Source organism: Nomascus leucogenys, chromosome 7b, assembly GCF_006542625.1.
Source record: "Nomascus leucogenys isolate Asia chromosome 7b, Asia_NLE_v1, whole genome shotgun sequence".
NCBI classification, from domain to species: domain Eukaryota; kingdom Metazoa; phylum Chordata; class Mammalia; order Primates; family Hylobatidae; genus Nomascus; species Nomascus leucogenys.
Genome location: NC_044387.1, coordinates 5,528,299 through 5,546,390, shown reverse-complemented (window position 1 = coordinate 5,546,390; position 18,092 = coordinate 5,528,299). Strand labels below are relative to the sequence as shown.

The window sequence follows — 18,092 nt, the reverse complement described above, 5'->3', positions numbered from 1 at the left end:
TTCTTTCTTTTTCTCTCCCTCACGCTTACCCTTCCCTTTCAGCAAGTTTGCAGTTGCCTCAGCGCTGGCCACTTCCCTAGGTCTGGCTGTGGCCCGGACCAGCAGAGAAGCCTGGTCAACTTGTCTCTTACCCAAGGAATTCTTGGAACCCACTGCCCTGCATGAGCTGCCCACCCTCAGGGTCACCCTTGCTCAATTCCGCACCTGGAGCCCGACAGCCAAGGGTGTGGGTCCCTGGCTGCTGTGTTTTAGGGACACAGCAACGTTCAGCTCCATCATTATCCTCTCTCTCTCCACTGTATCTGGGGTTGCTGTGGGTTTGAAACGGAGAGGTCCATTCACGTGAACCCAGAGTCTTCCTGATGGACTGGGTGCTTGAATGGATTTCAAGAGAGGGAGTGACTTACTTATTTCTGAATTTTGGAAAGATCATTTGCAGGGTGAATAGACAGGAAGCCATCCAGGGGCAGGGAGACCGGCTGGGGTCCACTGCAGTAGCCCTGGGCAGATATGAGACAGGAAGGAGGGCTGGGCATAGGGCCAAACTGTGTGTGTGAACAGGGCTTGCCCAGAGAGGTGCGGGGGCTGGGACCTTGCTCTGACTGCCTTTTGCAGGGCATGTGCTGATTTGAGGGCAGCCAGACTCATTCAGGTAGGCTGTAGGCCTTGGGACAGGAGGGAGCAGAGAGCGCCCTGGGTTGGGAGCCAGAAGCCCAGGTTCTGTCTGAACTTAGCATGCAGCCCCGTGATCGTACATGTGGTTTGCCTCTGAGCCTCAGCTTCTTCATCTGTAAAACGAACCTTGTAATTCCTGCCCCCTGCTACTGTGCAGCCACTGTAGGACAGTGGGAGAAGGAAGGGGAAGCACAATCAGCCGTGAGGCTCAGTGGCGATCAGCGTGGGGTGATGGCTGCTGCCCTGTACTGGACACTGCCACCTCACATCCCTGAGCTTCGGCTGCCCGTCACCTTGACACCTGTAGGTGCACCCATGTCACGCGTTTTAGAGCACTGCAGACGTGAGGAGCCTACTAGGAAGCACGTCCGTGCCGCAACCTCACCCTCGCTGTGAGAAACCCCAGGGCAGCTGAGGCAGCCTGGCAGCCTGGGAACCTCAGTCTGACGGTGGCCCCGCCCACCCCCAGCCTCCGCCTCCACCCCACAGTTGCTTCCTGGGTCCCCACTCTCTATGTATTGCTGTAGGTGTCATTTTCTGTTATGGCTGAAATCAGGAGGCATCTGAGGGATGCCAGAAAGGCTGGAGATGTGAGGTCCCGGCCCGGCTGGCTCAAGCTGAGTTGCAGCTACAACCTTGGGCAAGTCACTCTAAGCCTGTGGTTTCTAAATCCTAAAGGCGACACGATCCCACCACTGTGCGCTTGTATGGGGTGAACAGGCCAGCCGTGTTCAGTGTCCCGCACGTGCCTCGTGCGGAGTGGGACATGGGATGTTCGCAGCCTGGGAGCCCTGGGCTTAGGATCCTGAAAGACTTTGGCTTCCCTGGCTGTGACCTGGAAGGGCGGATGAGCAAGTGTCCTTCGGGCAGTCTCAGCCACACACAAAAGGACAGGCCCTTCAAGAAGGTTTTGGCCTTGGTCACAGGAAGGGCGGAACACAGCTAAGAGATGAGCACTCATTACTGATATCCATCCCGATTCCAGGAAATGGCTTTGTGGGGCATTTGCACAACATGCTGAAACAGACGGTAAACAAGGAAGAAAGGAGAAAGGACAGTAAGCCTAGGAAAGTAAGGTGAAGCCATGTCATAGGCCCTAACAATTATTAGAGGTGGGACACAGACTGGCCTGTGAGCTCCCTAGCAGCCAGAGCAAAGAGGGATGCAGGGCCAGGAACACAATCCCACGATCCACTGACCTGCTGGAATCTCTGGGAAGTACAGGGGGCGCTGGGAGGGTGAGGCCAGCCTTGTGGCCCCCTGGGAAGGCTGGTAATGTGGCCCCTTTCACACCCATAATCTTTATATGGAGGAAAAGCTGTGAGCTGCAAATGGGAAAATCAGGGAAGGATGATAACCCAAAGTATCAGGCAGCCTCTTCACGACTGAGCGGTTCGGGTCCCGAGCAGTTGGTTCTGATCCCAAATCTGACCTCCACTCAGCCTGACCAAAGGCAGAGGTGGTGTCTCCAGTGGCAAGGCTGCACGGCATAGACCGCAGGCTCTGAGCCCAGACGCCTGAGTGTGGCTCCCATCTCTGAGGATCAGTGCCTCTGGGCCTCAGCGTCCCCATCTGTATCACAGGCTAAAAACAGTCCCTTCCTGTGGGGTCTGAAACTGACCCATGTTGAGCATGGACAGGCGGCAGCTAGCGCTCTCCTAGGTGGTCTTATCTCGTTCTGCCGTTCCCCACATGGACCTCGTGGGGTCCGAGAGCTACTGAAATATTCCTCCCCATGGTGCACGGGTCACTCTGGGACACTGTTGACTCGACGTCCCCTTCTGCTGCAGCCCCTGTTGCCATTTAGCATGGCTCCGAGCAACCCCTGGGCTGGCCATCCCGCATGTGCCCTGCTGAGGGCAAGTGCCACTTTCTGGGGAGCCGCGGTGACAGCGGAGTTGCACAAACACCAATCATGTTTCTTCACAAAAATCCACACCCCTACCGGCTGACCCTGGCTCATCCCGTGACGTTTCTGGGGGCAGCTACTGCTGTCCAGCTTCCAGGCTCTACCTCAGACACTTCACTGACAGGTTCAAGGTCCTGCAGTCTGTGCAGCACAGCTCTTCCCGCTATGTATGTATGAATGTATGTATGCACGTATGTATGTATATGAAATGGAGTCTTGCTCTGTCGCCCAGGCTGGAGTGCAGTGGCGCGATCTTGGCTCAACGTAACCTCCGCCTCCCAGGTTCAAGCGATTCTCCTGCCTCATCCTCCCAAGTAGCTGGGATTACAGGTGTGTGGTACCACACCTGGCTCACTGTATTTTTGTAGAGACGGGGTTTCACCATGTTGACCAGGCTGGTCTTAAACTCCTGACCTCAGGTGACCTGCCCACCTCGGCCTCCCAAAGTGCCGGGATTACAGGTGTGAGCCACTGCGCCTGGCCTTGGTCCTCTTTTAAAATAAACTTTAATAAGGATTTTTATCCCAGGACATGCTATAATTGCAAGTTCTATCTATTTAAGTCATCGCATATGTTTACACTAATTTTGTAATTAGATGTAATTATACTAATTGTATAAATGCACAATAATTGACTAAGATATATTAAATACTTTGAGAGAACAAAGAGAATCCCCCCAGAATACTTTCCCCAATATTAAGGGTGCAGCTGAACCCCAAGAGGAGACAGAAGGGCCATCATGGAAGCTTTGGGCTGCAAGCCAAGCCAGGGCTTCACAGTGCACACGCAGGTGCAGACACCGCCTCAGAATGGAACGGACTTTCTTGAGACGATTAGGCCCAGGAGGAGACTTGGTTCACGCTGCAGCCTCACTTAGCTCCTTGACTTCATTGGCTTTTTAGACATGTCGAAGGACAGTAATCAAGTCATTCTTCTGCTCAAAGATATTCCATAGCTCCCCATTACCTAACAATAAAGCTCCACTTTGTCAGCCTGCATTCAGGCCCTCCAGGACCAGGCTCCAACGTCTGTCTTCACCCCCTACTGCAGTCTGAAAGCCCAGCTGACTGGTCTGGGTGTGTGGAATCCTTTCCCACTCTTGTGCTATTGCCTATGCAGTGCCCTCCGGCTGGTGACCTACCTTCTGCCTCCTGTTCTCTGCTGGATCCTGGCAACTCCTCTACCCCTGCAGACCATGCCTTCTCTCCAAAGCCTTCCTCAGTCCTTCCAGGAGGAAACAGCTCTCTCCCTTTGCCTCATCTCCTGTAGCCCTTCATTTAGAATTCTCTCATGACACACGCGTTTTTGAACCCATTAGAGTCCTTGGTAGCCATCTCTGTCTTTACCCATGGAAGCGAGTTTCCCAAGGGCAAGGACCATGGCTGCCTGCATCCTGACATCCTTAGCCTTTGGCATGGAGCCTCACAGGGAGCAAACTCGAAGGCGTGCTGAACAACTAAAGGAAAAAGTAAAGGCAAGAACAATGGGTTTCCTTTGGTAATGACAGTACATTGATGGGAAGAACCGTTGGGAGCTGCAGGGGCCCAGGGGGTCCGGGGCGGGGTGCTGCAGTTGGGGATAGGGTGGTTAGAAACCACTCCTGGGAGCCAACATGTCTCAACTGAGTCTTGTGTAATGAAGGGCACAGCAGGGAGGGAAAAGGGAACCGAGTCTGAGCTTGGTGGCTTACACTTGTAATCCCAGCACTTCAGGAGGCTGAGGCAGGAGGATCACTTGAGGCTTGAGGCCAGGAACTCGAGACCAGCCTGGGCAACATGGAGAGACCCTGTGATATGGTTTGGTTGTGTCCCCATCCAAGTGTCATCTTGAATTCCCACATATTGTGGGAGGGACCTGGTGGGAGGTAAATCATGGGGAGGGTCTTTCCTGTGCTGTTCTCTTGATAGTGAATAAGTCTCACAAGATCTGATGGGTCTAAAAATCGGAGTTTCCCTGCACAAGCTCTCTCTTTGCTTGCCGCCATCCATGTAAGATGTGACTTGCTCTTTCTTTCCTTCTGCCATGATTGTGGGGCTTCCCCAGCCATGTGGAACTGTGAGTTCTCCATTAAACCTCTTTCCTTTGTAAATTGTCCAGTCTCAGATATGTCTTTATCAGCAGTGTGAAAACGGACCAATATAGTAAATTGGTACCAGTGGAGTGGGATGTTGCTGAAAAGACACCCCAAAACGTGGAAGTGACTTTGGAACTGGGTAATAGCCAGAGGTTGGAACAGTTTGAAGGGCTCAGAAGAAGACAGAAAAATGTGGAAAAGTTCAGAACTTCCTAGAGATTTGTTAAATGGCTTTGACAAAATTGCTGACAGTGAGATGAACAATAAGGTCAGGCTGAGGTGGTCTCAGATGGAGATGAGGAACTTGTTGGGAACTGGAGCAAAGGTGACTCTTGTTATGTTTTAGCAAAGAGACTGGTGGCATTTTGCCTCTGCCCTAGAGACTTGTGGAACTTTGAACTTGAGAAAGATGATTTAGGGTATCTGGCAGAAAAAACTTCTAAGCAGCAAAGCATTTGAGAGGTGACTTGGGTGCTGTTAAAGGCATTCAGTTTTAAAAGGGGAAACAGCATAAAAGTTCAGAAAATGTGCACCCTGACAACGCGATAGAAAAGAAAATCCTATTTTCTGAGGAGAAATTCAAGCTGGCTGCAGAAATTTGCATAAGCAATGAGGAGCTGAATGTTAATCACCAAAACAGTGGGGAAAATGTCTCCAGGGCATGTCAAAGACCTTTGCAGCAGCCCCTCCCATCACAGGCCTAGAGGTTTAGGAGGAAAAAATGGTTTCTTGGGCTGGGCCCCGGGTCCCTCTGCAGTGCGCAGTCTAGGGACTTGGTGCCCTGTGTCCCAGCCACTCCAGCCATGACTAAAAGGGGCCAAGGTACCCCTCAGCCTGTTGCTTCAGAGGGTGGAAGCCCAAGCCTCGGCAACTTCCACATGGTGTTGAGCCTGTGGGTGCACAGAAGAATTGAGGTTTGGGAGCCTCTGCCTAGATTTCACAGGATATATAGAAATGCTTGGATGTCCAGGCAGAAGTTTGCTGCAGGGGCAGAGCCCTCATGGAGAATCTCTGCTACGGCAGTGCAGAAGGGAAATGTGGAGTCGGAGTCCCTACACAGTCTCTACTGGGGCACTGGCTAGTGGAGCTGTGAGAAGAGGGCCACTGTCCTTTGGACACCAGAATGATAGATCCACCGACAGCTTGTACTGTGCACCTGGAAAAGCTGCAGACACTCAATGCCAGCCAGTAAAAGCAACCAGGAGGGAGGCTGTACCCTGCAAAGCCACAGCAGCAGAGCTGCTCAAGGCTGTGGGAGCTCACCTCTTGAATCAGCATGACCTGGATGTAAGACATGGAGTCAAAAGAGATAATTTTGGAGCTTTAAGGTTTAACTGCCCCACTGGATTTTGGACTTGCATGGGGCCTGTAGCCCCTTTGTTTTGGCCAATTTTTCCAATTTGGAATGGCTGTATTTACCCAATGCCTGTACCCTCATTGTATTTAGGAAGTAACTAATTTGCTTTGATTTTACAGGCTCATGGGCGGAAGGGACTTGCCTTGTCTCGGATGAGACTTTGGACTGTGGCCCTTTTGAGGTTAATGTTGAAATGAGTTAAGACTTTGAAGGACTGTTGGGAAGGCATGATTGGTTTTGAAATACAAAGACATGAGATGTGGGAGGAGCCAGGGGCAAAATGATATGGTTTGGCTGTGTCCCTACCCAAATCTCATCTTGAATTCCCACACGTTGTAGGGGGGGCCTGGTGGAAAGTAACTGAATCATGGGGCGGGTCTTTCTCATGCTGTTCTCCGTGATAGTGAATAGGTCTCACAAGATCTGATGTGTTTAAAAAACGGGAGCTTCCCTATACAAGCTCTCTCTTTGCCTGCCACCATCCATGTAAGATGTGACTTGCTCCTCCTTATCTTCTGTCATGATTCTGAGGCTTCCCCAGCCACATGGAACTATGAGTTCTCCATTAAACTTGTTTCCTTTGTAAATTGCCCAGTCTTGGGTATGTCTTTATAAGCAGCATGAAAATGGACTAATACACCCTGTCTCTACAAAACATTAAAAAATTAGCCAGGAGTGGTGGTGCACACCTGTGGTCCCAGCTACTTGGGAGGCTCGGGTGGGAGGATCACTTGAGCCTGGGAGGTTGAGGCTGCAGTGAGCTATGATGGTGCCAATGCATGCCAGCATGGGTCAAAGAGTGAGACTCTATCTCAAAAAAAAAAAGACAGAAAGGAAAAAAGAAAAGGAAACTGGGTGGGAAGGGTTGAATGGAAAAGACCCAGAGTGGAGGATGCGGGGCTGGTGTTGGCCTAGGATGCCGAGGACCAAGCTGCAGTACACCTGCTGCCACCACCAGTTCAGCAAAGGACGGCCCTGAGTCAGCTGCTGTCCCTGCACCACCATTAGTGCAGGGACTGCACGTGCACTATGTATTTGGATGGTTCAATATGAGCTTATTTATCTGGCCTCCTTCAGAGGGTGTGTGGGGGACGTGGAGACATAGGCAATTTCTAGCAAGTTCTCCAGGCACCTTCAGGAGACTTCTGCACCTCTCATGCCAGCCTGGGGCACAGCTACTTCTACAGTGCCCAGGGTCCCGCACACACCCAGGACTGGCCATGGCAGAGAAGAGGCAGGGGCCGCTTCGGGGCTATGTGCTGCCCAGAGGAGCCCCTTTCCCTCCTGGACTCAGGATGGAGGGGCCCACAGCCAAGGCCCCTGGGATGGGGTGTAATGGCCAAAAGTCCCCACCAGGTGCTGTCCAGGGGCTCAGCAAACATGAACTCGTGGAATGCTCCTAGCAGCCCTGTGAGGAAGGAGACCCTGCCATTCCCACCTTACAGATGAGCAAACAGATGCGAACTGCTCACAGTCACACCGTTGGAAATTGGCAGTGCAGGACCCACGCAGAATGATTCTAGAATTTGTGCTAACCACCGCCCCACACTGCTGTTCAGCCAGTGCCTCCCTGAGATACAACAGTTGAGACCCGGGCTTGCTGTGCCGGTGGCTTGTCGGGACCATCCCACAGTGAGGCCATCCCCGCTATACACAGTGGCCTCAGACGGCACCTGCAGGCTGAGCAAAGCCTGAGTCCTCCAGAGAGGACTGTCCTACCTCGGGGTTCTCCTGGGTCGGGGGCCGGTCTTCCTTCTTCTTTTTGGTGGCCTGAGCTCCCTGAGATGGCTCCTCTGTGGGCGGCTGCGACTCCGCTGTGTTCTCGGGCTGCGTCTGCACTTGAGGCTGAATGATGATGACCTGGAAGATGCCATGGAGGGGTGAAGGGGACAGTGATGGGGAGGGAGGGTGAGGGGAAGAGAGGAGGGGTGGAGGGGACAGTGATGGGGAGGGAGGGGTGAGGGGAAGAGAGGAGGGGTGGAGGGGACAGTGATGGGTTGCGGGTTGAGGGGAAGAGGGAAGGGGTGGAGGAGGCTGGAGAGCGAGGGTGAGGGGCACGGGGAGGAAGGGAAGAGTGAAGGGGGCTGGGGAGGTAGCTGGTAGGGCACAGGGCAGGGGTTGGGGAGCTCAGAGCCTGGGCCGGGCCAACCTGGGAGGGCAGATCCCCAGGAACTGGGTGGTTTGAGCCCCTGTGTGTCTAGCACCTACCCCTCCTGACACACCTTTTCCACCATAGGGAGGGTCTGCATGAGAAGCTGGCCTGGTTTAGGAACCGGGAAGGTCTGAGTTCCAGTCCTGCCCCACCGCTTCCCAGCTGTGTGGCCTCAGGGGACTCACTGCTTCTGAGAGTCAGGTTGGTCATCAGTGAAACTGGCCACACCTCTCCCCAGGGAGGCCGTGCACACTCAGGCAGCGAGGACTTCTCATCCCAGCTCAGGTGCAGATGAACTGAGGCCACGAGAGCTCAGACTTGCTCCTGGCCTGAGGCCATCCAGTCAGGAGGCAGAGGGGCTGGGAACCCCTCAGGTCAGCCTGGCTCCGTTTCTCCCTCCCCACGCCACAGTGCCTGAGACACACAAGCCTGGCTTGGGGGCACAGGTGGGAATAACGTTCTATTTTTTTTCACTGCCATGAGGCCCCTAACATGGTGGATGGGGAAGTGGAAGGGGGTCTTCAGATGCCACCCTGCACCAGCCCCCCTTAGGGAGCCTTCCTCGGGGCTCAGGGGGTGCTCTGGTTTGATGAAAGGGTGTGATGCTGAAAATCAGCTTGAAATCCACCCATCCAGCCCAGCCTCTCCCTGGGCCAGGATCCGCTCCATTTCTAGCTCTACCATTTTATTTCTTTGGACAGGAAATTGGGAAAGAATTATTAGTTTTCATGGCTCCAATAAGAAGAATTCTCCAGGACCCATCAGCCACAGTCTGGTTTAAACTAGGAATTACTTGAACTTGGGTGTTTTTTTGGTTTGTTTTTCCCTAAGCACAGGTGGTGACTGTCTGATGAATTTGAGGCTTCTGAGCACAAAGAGAAAATATGTCCCATTTTTCTGCTGGCTTAAGGGAAGCTCTGTCTTCCTCTTTGTATCACATTTTTAAAACCCCAAAATCTCTGTATGGAAAAAAAATGTCCATTTTTATATTCATGGGAAGAAAAACATTAAGATCTCCAATAGGAAAAAGGGCAAAGAATATTCTCAAGTCACACATGAGAAGACAGAATTCTTAAGTGCAAGAAAAACACTGAAGCTTAACAGTAACCAAGGGAATTCAACTTTCAACAATGAGGCATGTGTGTGTGCCTAGTAAATGAATAAAAAAGTGTTTAAAGGACCAAAATCAAATGCTGGTGCAGATGCAGTGAAACAGACACACTCCTTCCAACATCTGCTAAGCACCTTGTCTGGATCAGGTGCCCTCCTGGGATACACCTGCCATCCCGCCATGGCCCATGACAACTCTTCAGACTGCGAATTCTTTGAGGGGGCCCGCAGTGGGCAGGAGAGCCTGGAAGCACAGGACTCCCGGGAATGCACTGGGTGCAACAGCACCAGGTCACATGAGGGTCAGCCGTCAACATCCAGGCTGGAGAAGCAGATGATACCCCAGCCATAAGTAAGAGAGGGGCGGCCTGGCAGACCCCAAATGGGGAACAGAGAGAAAGAGGCCACAGACAGGGGATGGCAGGGATGAGGCAGCCCCGAAGGCCTCAAACAGCACAACCACCAGGAGCTCGGAGGGGAGCAGCGGGAGGACCTTAGTTTTAGTTTTAAAACTTGGCAAAAATTATGGGAGATTGTGCACTTGGGCAGTGGGGTAAAAACAGCCCTTGACCATCCAACTCCACCAGCAGAGACGGAGAATCAATATCTCTTCTTGTCACTCATTCAGCCACACGTGCCATTAATTGGTTAATCATTTGAACGAATTCATTCATTGACCAATCACTCCTTTTCCACTGGTATTAATTCATTCAGGCATATTGTCTCTGGATCGCATATTCATTCATCTGTTCATGCACTAATTCACTCCCTTAATCACGTGTTCACACTCCATTCATTCATTCGCTCCTGTTTCTGTCCCATTCATTCATCTGTCCACTTGATCATTCTGCCTCCTGGTCATTCATTCCGCCTGGGCTTGTTCATTTGGCCCTTCCCATATGATTGCCCTCGGCCTCCTGTATGCGGCCGCACACCCTTTCCGGAACCTGCTGGTGGGCACTCACCTTGTTGTCAGCACTGATGAGGAGGGGCTGGACTTTGATGCTGTCGCTGACCACAGACACGGCGGTGCTGGGGGCCATGGCGGTGGCATTGCTGGGGGAGGTGGAGATGATGGCGTAGGCCACCCCTGCACTGCTCAGCGGAGAGGCGAGGGCGGCGGGCTCGGCAAGGGCCTGGGGCTGGCTGCCGGGTGCTGGCACATGGCTGACAGTGTTGTTGGCGGTGGGGAGGGCTGGGCTGGGGTTCTTCACGCTGACCACGGTGGCCTTCTGGAATGTTGGGGGCTGCTTGGGTGGCCGGTCCCGGCCCGGGGCAACGGGGAGGCTGTCTGGAATCAGAGTCTTTGGCCTAACCTGGGAAGAAGGGACGGGTGTGTGGTCAGACAGGCAGACACACAGGAGTGCAGGGGAGGGGCCGCCCTGGCTCGGAGACTTCCTATATTCAAGGGGAGGGAGCAGCATCAGAAACAGCACAGAGCCTGTCATGGCCTCACAGCGGGTGAGACCTCGACCCCAATGCCTCCCTCCTCCTGGGCTTGCACCGACTGGCCACGGGGTTCAGGAGGGGCTGCTCTGAACCCAAGGCCCTCCCAGCTGCACTAGGAGAGAATGGTGGAGAGCAGCAGGGAGGATCAGAAGGCAGTGCTTGGGCGCGAGGGGACAGTCTGTGCAGTGTGACACCCTGCAGATCAAGTCGCAAGCAGCAAAGCCCCCTTTGGCCTCGGAAGTCTGGAAAGTGCTGCCCCTTGGTAGGGACTGGGAGGGGCTGCGAGGGCTCCTGGGCCTTGCCCAGTTCTGCTTCTCAATCTGGGTGGGGGCTGCTGCTGTGCTCCTGTGAAAACCAGAGCTGAGCCCGCGTGACTGCTGCGGGACTCCTGAATGACAGTGAAGGTGTGCAGAGGGCAGCTGGGCAGCCACCGGGTGGTTCAGGCCAGGGCTCTGGACAGACTGTTTGGGCCCAATCCTGGCTCCTCTGGGGTCCTGGTGACACACCTGAACTGGGTCAGGTCCCTCATCTGCATGAGGTGATGAGACTTACTGGGGTTTGGAAGAAAGAAAATGCACAGGAAGTGCTGGGTGTACTTGACTGAGGGCTGTCACCAGCACCCCCACGCCCAGCAGAGTGTTTCTGATGGTGGAAATTCCCATCAGAGCCACCACCACTGACCCCATGCATGGAACCAGGAGCGCCACATGCCCCAGATGAGGACACACCAACGCTGGGAGGTCCAGGCCAATATTATGCCCCAAGAGAAAAGGGGACAAGGAGAAGGGGCACGATCTGCCTTCTCATCTGAGCCCCGCTGCGCTCGCACTGCAGGGTGGCCATCCTGGCCTGTTCCACAGATGAGCAAACTGAGGTGCGTAGTGGAGACTCACCACTAATAATGATGCTATAGTTGTTATCATTAGGGCCTGTCTGGCATCGGTGAGGGGCATAGAGCACTGTACTGCCCCGCCCATCTCCTCCCACCTTGTGTCCAGTGGTGCACGTGGAGGGAGTGGTCCAGGGTGGGTCCTACAGCATCCTGTGGCCTTGGGCAGGTCACTAAGGCACAGCGTGCTCTTCAGTTGGACAGCATCACGTCTGTCAGCTCCTCGCCTGTGCCTGGCACAGAGCTGGCCCTTGAGTCTAGTGATCTCTGTGTCCCCTGCCATGCTGGGTCCTCAGCAAAATGAGCCCAGCCTCCCACATCAGGGCCCCGGCCACACCATAGGCAGGCGATATGCCCAGCCTGGGTTCAGGTAAGCCTGCCACTCTGTCCTTGGCACCAGAGGTCAGGGCCTTTGTCCCCCAATGCCAGGCTTACAGCCCAACAGAAACTCCAATACCAAAGGCTTTAAAGAATCCGTCTTCTTGTTCCCGCCAGCCCTCAGCTAGAGACAGTCACCCGCTGGAAAACTGCTGTTCTCTGCCTCTGAAGAGGACAGGAGTGGGGGCGGATGGACCCCCACCTGGTGGTCAGTGAGGACCTTAGCTGTGGCAGTGGCCGTTCCGTGTTCTGGTCGGCACCTCCCTGGTTATCTGGGGTTTGCCCACGTATTCTGGTTGACCCTGGCCGCCCACCCTATGTAAGCAGACTCTGGGCAAGGGCGAGCTGGCATCATTCACAGATGCCAGACACAGAAACTAAGCTCAGCTGGGAGCTCAGGATCTGGCCTGAGCCACCCGAGAGAGAGAACACCTTCGGGGGACCCCAGAGCCTATAGTCTTTCTGCCTGTGCCTCCTGGCCTGAGTGCAGCCCCAGGCCAGGAAGCCCCCGGGGCCACCCTGTCCTCACCCTCTATCCTTTCTTGGGTCTGCGGTCACCCTGCCACGCTGGCCCCAACACAGGCTGCCTACTCTGTTCCCCGTGAGCCACCTAGGACAGCAGCAGCCGGCAGCTGGATGCAGCATGTACTGGACAACTTCTGGCCCGGGCTGACTGTCCTGGAGGCCAGCAGGCCAACGGCAGGTGCAGATGTTTGTGGGGCAGAGACAGCAAGGATAAAACATGGAGACAGAGGTCCAGGAGGCAGAAGGGAGAGAGGAGGAAGGGTGGGTGCGGGGCAGAGGGAAACAGCACTGGCCTTGATGGGCAGCCTCTCCCTGGAGCCTGCCTTGCTCTGAAGCCTCACATAGCTCCCTGCTGCCCACAGGTCACCAAAAGGGGAAGCCCGACTCTAAGGTCCCCATGGGCCCCTGGTGGCCTCTCCACTCCCAGGACTGTCCCAACCTCCCTCCCTCAGTGCCTGGACTCTGGTCTCTCCCTACCACCTCTGCCTCTGTTTCTCACCCTGCACCCTCCTCCTGGGGGGCTCCCTCGGGGGCCTAACTCTACCTCAGCCTGCAATGTCCTTTCACCGAGGCTTAGCTCAAGCACTGCCTCCTCCAGGAAGCCTTCCTTGATGCCCAGGTGTGCGGCAAGCCTCCTCAGGGCTCCCGCCCCACCGTGTCTCTTTCTGGCATGGCCCAATCACCCTGGACTCACAATATCTGTTTTTCCTTGTCTGTCCTCCCTCTAGACCAAGCCTGTCCAAACCACAGGCCGCATGCGGCCCAGGGTGGCTTCGAATGCAGCTCGACACAAATGCAAACCTTCTTAAAACATTATGAGAGTTTTTTGCAATTTTTTTCCCTTTATCTCATCAGCTACTGTTAGTGTTAGTGTATTTTATGTGTGGCCTAAGACAATTCTGCTTCTTCCAGTGAGGCCCAGGGAAACCAAAAGATTGGAAGATTGGCCACCCCTGCTCTAGACTCTGATTCAGCTCAAGTGGGCACTTGGGGAAAGTTGCCACATGGATGAGGGAGCTCAGGGCAGCCACCTCTCACCATCCTTGAGCTGGGGGAATCTGTCTAGCCCTGAAGTCCCACGACAGGCAGGAGCCATCTTGGTCTTTACCACTGGCAGCCCCTGGCCCAGTATGCTGTATACAGCAAGTGCTCAACAAAGCTGAGCTTGTACTAATAAGGGAGCTGGTTAATAACTACCTGGCGTTTGCTCTTTACCAGGCACGGTTACAAATGTTTTGTCTTGACTCAACACTCACGGCCACCATTGGCTCAACCCTCACAGCCACCGATGGAGGAAGCCGGCACCTGCACCAGTCCCTCTGCAGGTGAGAAGCCTCGGCCCAGGAAGGCTGAGAGGCCAGGTGACTGGGGCAAAGTGTAGAGTCCAGTCGGGGGAACCCTGCACTAAAGCCAGGGCACCTGGCCCAGAATCTGTGCCGCCCCTCCCCGAAATGAATCCCCTCGTCCAGAGTGTCTCAAACTTCCTGACCATAACCCATAGTCAAAAATACACATGACGCAGTCATCCAGTCTCGAAACAAGTTGTTCAAGAAACAATGCATAGGATGCATCTTGATATTTCCATTCTATTTTAGTCTGGCCTCATTTATTCCATTAAAAAATATTCTGGTCATGACCCACTAAATTGATTTCCCAATTCCTTGCTGAAAAAACGTATCTGGTCCAAATGTCTCCATTGAAGAATGGATAGAAGAGGTAAGAGGGGAAGGTGCAGCTGAGAAGGCACGGGTTCCGCCTGGCCCAGTGCCCACCAGAAACCTCAGTGCTGAGGGGTTAGGAACAGAGACTGCGGGGACAGACAGACGGACACCCCAGGGCCCGCCCGACGGCTGCTTACCTGAGGTAGCACTGCCGCTCCTTGCCCGGCCAACCTCTGCAAGGAGCTGACCTGAGGACCCGTGACAGGCACTGCAGTGATCGTTCCCAAAGCCTGAAAGATAGAGGAGGGCAGCGCTGAGACGGGACAAGCAGCTGAGACCAAATCCGTCGCCCCCAGCCTGGCCAAGCAGGGGGCAGCTGCCTTGGAGACAGCAAATTCTACTCTTCCCTTTCTTAATTATGATTTTAAAAAAATCACAGTAGTAATCGATATTCCTTCCAGAAAGTTTGGAAACTAGAGAAAGGAAAAGAACAGCACTGCCCAGAAATCAATTACCCTTTGTTACACATTGGCTTCCTCTTTTAAGTGAATTTTTAATATAGCTATATATAGAACGTTGTAACCTATTTTTCTGCTTTCACTTAAGGACAAGGTATGATGTCGCTACGATCTTCATAAATCACTCCTTTAATGGCTATGGGGTCTTCCATTCAGCAGACATAATGGTATTTCCTCAGCCAATCCTCTACTCTTGGAAATTTGAGTTCCAGCTCCGTCTTTTTCCAGTTAATGAACAATGCTGCAGCGAACATCTTTGTGGATAAATCCATTTCCACATCACAGAGCGTTTCTGTAGGAGAGTCTGAATACGGGGATTTGTGGACCAAAATGCAGGAATATTTTTCAGGCCCTTGGTACGTATCTGCACTGGGTCCCTCAGGAGGGGGAACGGCCTGGGTGTGCGCCGACATGCCTCCCAAATCCCAGCCCCCCAGTATGGGGGTCTCGCCAACACACGATGGGATGGCAGCACCACTAGCAGGGTGGACATTCAGGGTAAGGAGAAGGGAGATGGCACCCTCCCAGGAATTCCAGGCCCACATGCGTATAGGAGACGTGCTTTGGGTGCCCACTTGTTTGAAGTCTCCTTTTGTGGGAACCACCACTACCCACAGCCCCTGATGGAACCGGAACAGTTCTTTTTTTTTTTTTTTTTTTTTTTTTGAGACGGAGTCTCGCTCTGTCCCCAGGCTGGAGTGCAGTGGCGTGATCTCGGCTCATTGCAAGCTCCGCCTCCCGGGTTCACGCCATTCTCCTGCCTCAGCCTCCCAAGTAGCTGGAACTACAGGCGCCTGCCACTTCGCCCGGCTAATTTTTTGTATTTTTAGTACAGACAGGGTTTCACCGTGTTAGCCAGGATGGTCTCGATCTCCTGACCTCATGATCCACCCGCCTCGGCCTCCCAAAGTGCTAGGATTACAGGCATGAGCCACGGCGCCCGGCCTTTTTTTTTTTTTTTTTTTTGAGACGGAGATTCACTCTGTTGCCCAGGTTGGAATGTAGTGGCGCGATCTTGGCTCACTGCAACCTCTGCCTCCTGGGTTCAAGTGATTCTCCTGCCTCAGCCTCCCGAGTAGCTGGGATTACAGGCGCCCACCACCATGCCTGGGTAACTTTTGTATTTTTAGTAGAGACGGGGTTTCATTATGTTGGCCAGGCTGGTCTCAAACTCCTGACCTCAGGTGATCCACCCACCTTGGCCTCCCAAAGTGCTGGGATTATAGGCATGAGCCACTGTGCCCGGTCCTGATTGAGCAGTTCTACATGGCCACATTTGCACCCCATGAGCCTGCCTGATGGGGAGAGAGGGACCCCTTGCTCAGATCCAGCCAAACCATCAGTGGCCAGGGACCAGTGAGGTTCTCTCTTGAACTCAGATGCAGAAATTCTTAATCGAATGTTAACAAACCAATTCTAACAATAACAAAAAGGATAAGACATCATGAACAAGCTGGGTTTATCCCAGGACTGCAGGGCTGCTTTGCCATTTGAAAGTCAGTCCGTGTAATTTGCTAAAATAACACATGGAAGAAGAAAAACCGTATGCCGGCCTCAACAGATTTTCAAAAAGCTGTTAGGACTAATAAATGAGTTTAGCCAGGTTGCAGGATAGAACAATATATAAAAATCAGTTGTGGGCCGGGCGCGGTGGCTCATGCCTGTAATCCCAGCACTTTGGGAGACCGAGACGGGCAGATCACCTGAGGTCAGGAGTTCAAGACCAGCCTGACCAACATGGAGAAACCCCGTCTCTACTAAAAATACAGAATTAGCCAGGCGTGATGGTGCATGCCTGTAATCCCAGCTATTCAGGAGGCTGAGGCAGGAGAATCGCTTGAATCTGGGAGGTGGAGGTTGCGGTGAGCCGAGATCGCACCACTGCACTCCAGCCTGGGCAACAAGAGCAAAACTCCATCTCAAAAAAAAAAAAAAAAAAAATCAGTTGTGTTTCTGTACACTAGACACCAAGATTTAGAAATTCAAAAAATTTTAAATGCCATTTGCAATAGCATCAATAAATAAAAATAAGAAACAGGGATGAATCTGACAATAGCTATATAAGACCTGTACAATAGAAACTTCCAAGTATCGCTGAGAGAAATTTTTAAAGACTTAAGAAAGAGATATACCATAACCACGAATCAGAAGCCTCAACACTGTTAAGATTTCAGTTATTCCCAGATTGATCTACAGATTCAACACAATCTCCAATCAAAATCTCAGTCAGCTTTTTTTTAAAAAAAAGTAGAAATTGACAAGATGATTTTAGAATGCATATGAAATTATAAGGGACCTAGAATAGCCAAAACAACTATGAAACAAACAAAAATAACAACCAATCAAAGGGAAAGATTTACCATTATCTGACTCCAAGACCCACTATAAAGCTACGGTAATCAAGACAGTGTAGCATTGGCGTTAAGATGCATAAATAGGTCAATGGAACAGAACAGAGCGTCCAAAGTAGACTTACACATATATGGTCCGTTGATTTTCAGCAAAGCCCAAAAAGGTAATTAATTTAGTACAAAAAAGATAATCTTTTAAAATGGTATTAGAACAAGGAGATATATACTAAAATCGAACAGAAAAGAACTTCAGTCCATACCACATACCATATCAAAAAAAGAACAAATGGATCACAGATCTAAATGTAGGGACCAAAACTATAAAACTGCTCGAACAAAATGTCTCAAAAAAAATGTAAGAGAAATCTTTGGGATGTTAGGTCAGGCAAAGAATCTTAGATACAACACCAAAAACATAATCGACATAAGGGCAAAATAATAAATTAACTTCAACAAAATAAGAAACTCCCAAAGTTGGAAAGACAATGTTAGGGAAATGCAAAAAGTGACCACATCCTGGAAAAAAAACACATACAAATCACCTGTCTGATGAAAGCCTTGTATCCATAATACATGAAAGAACTCTTATAACTCAATAATCTGAAAACAAACAACTCAATTAAAATGAACAAAATATTTGAACAGATACTCCACTAAAGAAGATATACTGGGCCAGGCACAGTGTCTCATGCTTGAAATCCCAGCACTTTGGGAGGCGGAGGTAGGCTGATCGCCTGAGGCCAGGAGTTTAAAACCAGCCTGTGCAATATAGTCTCTAGAAAAAAAAAATTAAAAATTAGCTGAGCATGGTAGTAGCACATGCCTGTAGTCTCAGCTACTTGGGAGGCTGAGGCAGGAGCGTCACTTGAGGCCAGGAGGTTGAGGCTGCAGTGAGCCATGATTGCACCACTGCACTCCAGCCTGAGTGACAAATTGAGATCCAAGAAGAAGAAAGATGAAGAAGAAAGAAGAAGAAACAAAGGAGGAAGAGGAAGAGGAAGAGGGAGGGAGGGAGGGGAAGAAGGAGAAGAGGAGGGAGGGGAG

At 52.1% G+C, this 18,092-nt stretch overlaps 1 protein-coding gene across 3 annotated transcripts in view; it reads right to left on the bottom strand.

The window, feature by feature from the left end:
• PHF21B (PHD finger protein 21B) overlaps nucleotides 1-18,092 on the bottom strand; it is a 127,249-nt gene that overhangs the window by 25,132 nt on the left and 84,025 nt on the right. For all 3 annotated transcript variants that reach the window (XM_030815387.1, XM_030815388.1, XM_030815389.1), the window contains 3 exons: nucleotides 14,377-14,469; nucleotides 10,243-10,593; nucleotides 7,735-7,875 (listed from right to left, as the gene is read on the bottom strand). In XM_030815387.1, coding sequence (XP_030671247.1) covers nucleotides 7,735-7,875; nucleotides 10,243-10,593; nucleotides 14,377-14,469 — 585 coding nt within the window. The remainder of the gene's footprint in view (nucleotides 1-7,734; nucleotides 7,876-10,242; nucleotides 10,594-14,376; nucleotides 14,470-18,092) is intronic.